Below are 6000 nucleotides of genomic sequence, written 5' to 3'. Positions count from 1 at the left end.
TGAATGGTTTCAGGACACTACCCAACTGAGTAAACAGTTGCAGCCACAGAGTGTAATTATGTATATGTAGCTTAAGGATGTGAACAGGCAGTAAGGCAGGAGTGTTAACAGGCCAGAGTTAACACTGATAGTTGGAATTTGATGTAATAAACCATTTTGTAAACAAGTAGAGGGCAGCCAGCCAGGTGAGTTTCTCTATACACAGAACCTGGTGAAATCGTGACGCTATTGAAGTCAATGGGAGCTTGTGGATTCAGTGGAGGCAGGATTTCACCCATAGGGTTTGGTGTAGCTAATGATAGACTTCCCTGGAAAGTTGAAATCATAGTATGGTATGTTATTACTTATGTTTTGGTTCTTTTACATAGTTTTCCTCCAAGAGATCTTGCAATTGGGAGAGTCAAGCTCCCTGTATTGGTTTCCTGTCTTCTATTCTGTCTGTTTTTGCCTAGCCACATCTTAATTACAGAGTTCTCTTTTGTGCATCACAGCATGGTCAAGGCCCTAGCACGTGCTTACATTTTGCACTGGTGTCAGTCATATTGCTCTGAAGAATATTCAGATGTTTATAGATATTTACTGAGTAGGTTGGCTTTTTATCAAACTGGGCCCTGAAGTTATTTGCAAGCTCCTATGCATGAGTGACCAGAAAAATGTCAGTCCCAGGTAACGTGGATATCTCGTGCCAGAACAGATTGATTCTGCTAGCGATCACTGTGTGTAAATAAATTGCGTGTCTAGGTGCTGTTGTTATTCTCCCCACAAAGGTGAGGCGTGAGCTAGTTGATAGCTGTCTGTTCAATAATCTTTCTAGGGCACTTGATAATTCTAATTCTTTTTTCTCTTTTATATGATTAATCAATTACTCATTTGTTTCTCCATCACTTAGAGCTGCACAAAGTTTGACCATCAGGCCTTGTCCATGTCTGAACACTCGAAGGAAGAGCATTGTAATTTATACAACCAAAAGGATCATCTTAACTGTGCAAATGGTTGTTTAAAGGGGTTGGGGGAGGAGGATGAAACATATGGTTTGATCCATTGAAGCCAAAGTGAAGACTTCCATGATCCCTTTAAAAGAAAAGGAGTACTTGTGGCACCTTAGAGACTAACAAATTCATTTGAGCATAAGCTTTCGTGAGCTACAGCTCACTTCATCAGATGTGATGAAAGCTTATGCTCAAATAAATTTGTTAGTCTCTAAAGTGCCACAAGTCCTCCTTTACTTTTTGCGGATACAGACTAACATGGCTGCTACTCTGAAACATGAGCCCTTTAGGGCATCAGCTGTTTCCTTTGCTTGGTGTTTGACACCACATTAGCAATGAGATTAGGTAGGCAAGAAGAGAGGTCATGGACTGAATTTTGCACCCCTTGATAATCTGTACATTATTCCCTGATAACCAGGAACTTCTATGCTTAAACTCTGTACCGTTCACTTTTTTTTTTTTAAATCATCTTAACAAAAAAAATTTCCTCCCCCCACCGTTTCCCCCAATCTATCTTTTTTTTAGCTTGGATTACCTTCATGAGAATGTGCTGTTGATGGTCCAGATATGTCCAAAGCTATGTGTTTATCAGCAACGTCAAGTATAACCCTGTCCAGTTTGGCTTCACTATGCAACACCAAAAGCTGCTCCAAGGGCCATCTATCCCAGCTAGCTACTTTTTGTCCTTCATAGGGAAATAAAATCTTTAAGCCAGTCTGTAAAATGCCTGGCGCACACCCCATGCTGTGCAAATAAATAACCATGTATCACAATTGCAAATCTGAGATTAAATATGCATATGAATAAAGTCAAGTAATGTGGCAAGAGTAAAAACTATTGTAATTAGGGTTGTGTTTAGAAGGCTTATGTGATAGTCTGGAAGCTACTTATCATTGCTGCATGGAATTTTTGAAAGAGCCTAATTGATTTATGCGCTACTGTTCCGAGGTGTCTTACGTAATCAAATAATTTAGGAGCACAAAGCCAATTGATTTTTCCCATGAACAACAGTCACATGTTTGACTTGTGCTTCTAAGTGATGCAGCAGCAGGGTCGATTTTTTTTAAAAGGTATTTAGGTGCCTAGTGGGGTTTTTCAAAAATATCTGGTTGCCTAAAACTCATTGATTTAATTGGGTGTTGTGTGCCAAGGCACTTTAGACAATCTGATCAGGCCTCTAAATACCTTTAAAAATCTGACCCTTGGTCACATGTTGGACTTTCAGTTGCACTTATGCTCTCAGGTCATTTACTGTCTTTTGAAAATCCATACATCAAGGAAGCACTTATCAGGTTATCATATGGGCCTGCTAAAAACAGCCTTGGCTCCAAAAGTTGTTACTCTTGCTTCATTACTTGGCTTTGTTCACTGAAAATCAGAATCACATAGACAGTGTCTTGAAAATTGAAAATCTCACTTGCCAGTCAACATGTACAAATGTTGAAGGTGTTTTTAAGTCCTGATGGGGAAACAACATTTTAATTTTTAAGCCCCAAAAACTTTTTCAGAAAAATTACCCTTAGGAGAACCAAAATTTCTCATATATGTTCTGAACCCAAAGAGAGAATGTTTTAAAGTAAAACTTAATTTGACCATAATTGAGTTATCCCATATATGAAAGCATTTGATCCCCAAGTACTTAAAATAACTTTTTTGGCACTCAAATAAAATGAAGTTATTTTTAAAACTTGCCAAGAAGCTAGTCCTCAGCAAGTGCAAATGCCTTCTCAAAAGATGTGCTTAAAGAGATACAGCTAAGAAACAAAGTTCTGTGTATGGAAATCCTGACCGGAACATAGTAAAGGTGAAAATCTCTAGGTGACATTCTGGATCCACTGAAGTCAATGGCAAAAGTCCCTTTGTCTTTCAATAGGGCCAGGCTTTCCCCTTCTTTATCCCCAGGGTAAGACACACAGGATGAGTGGTGCTAAAAAGTACAGCCGTTAGTCATTTTGGCAAAAAGTCAATTTATTTGTTAGAAACCAGGCAAATTCTACTGAAAGTAGGACATCCATGTATCCACACCCCAACAGGAGAGAGCATTCATAATCCTAAAGAGAGAAGACCAGCCTGATCTATTGCTATGTTCATTTCCAAAGTGAGGCTCATGACAATATGGCTTTAAACATTATGGGCTAGCTTGAGACTTTAAGAGTCAGACCTGGGTAAGGGATGCCCTCTGCCCCTTCCCCTTTACTGGGTGCAGCATGCTTCTGCCACACCATCTGCCTTTGCCCCCACTCCCCTGTGCTAGCTGGGCTGATGGGAAGCAGAGATAAGGTGATGCCTGGCTCTCTCTAACCCCTGCCCCACACTCACCTACCAGAGAGGGAAGGGAGACCCCTGAAGCTTTTCTCCCAGATGGTGGGAGAACCTGACCACACCCAGGTGGCTCCAGCACAGACCGCACTTTCTTACTACTTACAAGGGGGCCCTGCCCTTTGCAGGCATTCTTAAGTCTCTCTGGATGGGGGAATCAAAAGGAAAGTCAAATGCCCCGATGCATTGGAGGGTATCTCCTTCCCAGGATCTCCCAAAGGTGTTGGGGGCGGGGGGCCCACAATAGTGCCAACAATACCACCTGCATAGGAGTTTTGAGAGATCTCTCTGGCAGGGCTGCTGAGCGGGCTTAGAGTGTGAGCTCGCTGCACTCTCTGTAGGGTTAGGGTGAAGATCTCGTGGCTGTGGCTTGAGGAGTCACTCCAGCAGTCTCCTGCTTACGGCAATCATGCTCCGCGCCCATCTGTCTGCAGTTTAGTTTCCTCCTTTTTAAAGGCATCCTCCCTACCATACATTGACGACAGGGCTGAGGGGATGGGGCTAGCCTTGGCACCTAGGATCTCTGGCCCCATCCTCATCAGCATGGGGTCTATAACCCCAACAAGGGAGTACCAGGGATGCAGCCCCCTTCCTTCCTTCCAGGTCCTGAAGCCATGTTCAGAGAGTGTTAATGCAGCAATGTGGGGTAGGATCTCATGCCCCTGTCGGCACGGAGGCCTGTGTCATACAATGTGTGGTTTCATAATGAGCTTCATAATGTGTGGCATTCACTGGCCGGCTGAAGCAAACTCAGCAAAAAGGTGGACGGACAGGGCATGGAGCCTGAGCTAGCCACATACTTCCCAAAGAGAAAGGCACAATGTGGGGTAAGGGGCACTGTGAGGGGAAGTCATCACTGTTCCTGCTAGTGCTGCCCTTCCTCCACCTTTCATGAACACTAAGAGCTTGTCTACACTTACTGGGGGTTCAATGCGGGGCGATCGATGCATCGGCAGTCGATTTAGCAGGTAAATCGACCACCGATCATGCTCCTGTCGACTCCTGTACTCCACCTGAATAAGAAGTGCAAGGGGAGTTGACAGGAGAGAGTCACCAGTCAACATAGCATAGTGTGGACCCTGCGATAAGTAGATCTAAGTTATTCATTTAGCTGAAGTTGTATAATGTAGATCAATCTCCCCCCCCCCCCACCATCACCATGTAGACAAGGCCTAAAATACACAAAGCTTCAAGATTAACCCAGTTGCCCAGTAGCTGGAATGCAACTTGGTGAGCAAAGGGCCCCAGTAAATTACGATGTAGCAAATGCTGTCTTCACACAAAACCTTGCCCTGGTCTCACGGTGTAATTTAAAATGCTGACAGAATTCCATACTCTGCCTATGTGTTCTTGTTTTTGGCCTCTGATGCCTTTAACGCGCTGGGTACACTCTTGGTACTTTGCATCTTACCCATGAAAAAATCATAAAACCAGAGAGGAAAATAGCAAAAGGTACATAGACCTAGGTAAGCACTTTTGCCTGGAGTGTATAAACCATGTGGACTCTTTGCCAATAAAGCATGGAGAACATCATCTAGTACTGGAGAGAGGTCAGAGGCACAATGAACTGGCATGTGCAGGAGGAAATTTTTCAGTGCTTGAATGTAGTCTTCACCGTAATCTTTCTTCACATCTGGTGTGAGATTCTCCAGAAGATGCTTTTCTTGCTTAGCCCACAGCTCAGATGTACCTTGTATGCCTGGAATAACAAACTAAAGTTTATGAGTTTGGGCTTTTGTACATTAACTTGACAATCCAGTTCAACTGGTAAATAAGTACATCGAGTCTTTTCCTCCCTATCTTGTTCTGCACATCTAAACTGCATCAAAAGTTTCATTATTTGATGGTAAGCCCGAAGTTCTTAAAAATATAACAAAAGTATGGCTAAGTTGCAGCTAGGACAGGACAGCCTACTGTAAAGTATGGATTGAAGGACTTCACTCCTTTTTCGTCTTTGCTATCAAGCTTGTACTTTGCTAACGTAAACCATATCTAAACACAGAGGAAGAGACAGGAAATTTTAGAGCCCTGTCCCTTATGAAAAACAAACACTCAGTAAGGCCATTCCAAGTTATTTTCCATGGAAAGCGTAATGGGGGTTTAATAGATAAGGAAAATTCTCTTTGCTTTTTAATGTCTTTGTAAACACAATTTTTAGTACTAATAAAAGGTGCTGAATAGATAGCACTGGAAACTCAACCCTTCCATTTTCCTCACCAGAAGAACAAGCACATCCACAGAGACTGGGAATGCTGGCGTCCTCATAATGCTCTTCTACAGGCCCTCAACTGTGTTCTGTAGGGCCTAGTCTTCAAGTACTTAAACTAGCTAGCTAGACACCACTACTTTGGTTTCCACTGAATGCTTGAAATCTCTTCTGTCACTTATAACTTTTGTGACTTGGAAAGGAATTCTGTAGAAACCTGGTTTTCTTCTCTAACAGGGTGGAGAGAAGAAGAATTTAGAGTTGAAAGGGCTATTGGAATGTGGGTAGGAGAGATTAAAAAGATAGGCACCTCAGTTACATAGTAAAAATGAGTAGCACCTTGAAACAATGCACCAGGACACCCATTATACAGATGGAACCCCTTACATGGGAAAACAGTTTGATAAAGAGCATTAGAACACTGTGTCCTATGCAGTTTTACCTATTATTGGCAGATTTGAAGTTCTTCATTAGTTCTTGTGGCTT

The 6000-nt window shown here is 42.5% G+C and overlaps 1 protein-coding gene across 3 annotated transcripts in view; it reads right to left on the bottom strand.

Annotated features, from left to right (window-relative positions):
* Positions 1–2936: 2936 nt before the first annotated feature.
* Positions 2937–6000, bottom strand: part of HSD17B2 (hydroxysteroid 17-beta dehydrogenase 2) — a 30626-nt gene continuing 27562 nt past the window's right edge. For all 3 annotated transcript variants that reach the window (XM_077830746.1, XM_077830745.1, XM_077830747.1), the window contains one exon: positions 2937–5007. In XM_077830746.1, coding sequence (XP_077686872.1) covers positions 4649–5007 — 359 coding nt within the window. In that variant the 3' untranslated portion in view covers positions 2937–4648. The remainder of the gene's footprint in view (positions 5008–6000) is intronic.

Source organism: Eretmochelys imbricata, chromosome 12, assembly GCF_965152235.1.
Source record: "Eretmochelys imbricata isolate rEreImb1 chromosome 12, rEreImb1.hap1, whole genome shotgun sequence".
Taxonomy (NCBI): domain Eukaryota; kingdom Metazoa; phylum Chordata; order Testudines; family Cheloniidae; genus Eretmochelys; species Eretmochelys imbricata.
Note: the sequence above shows the minus strand (reverse complement) of the source record. Positions and strands in the feature narration are given on the sequence as shown.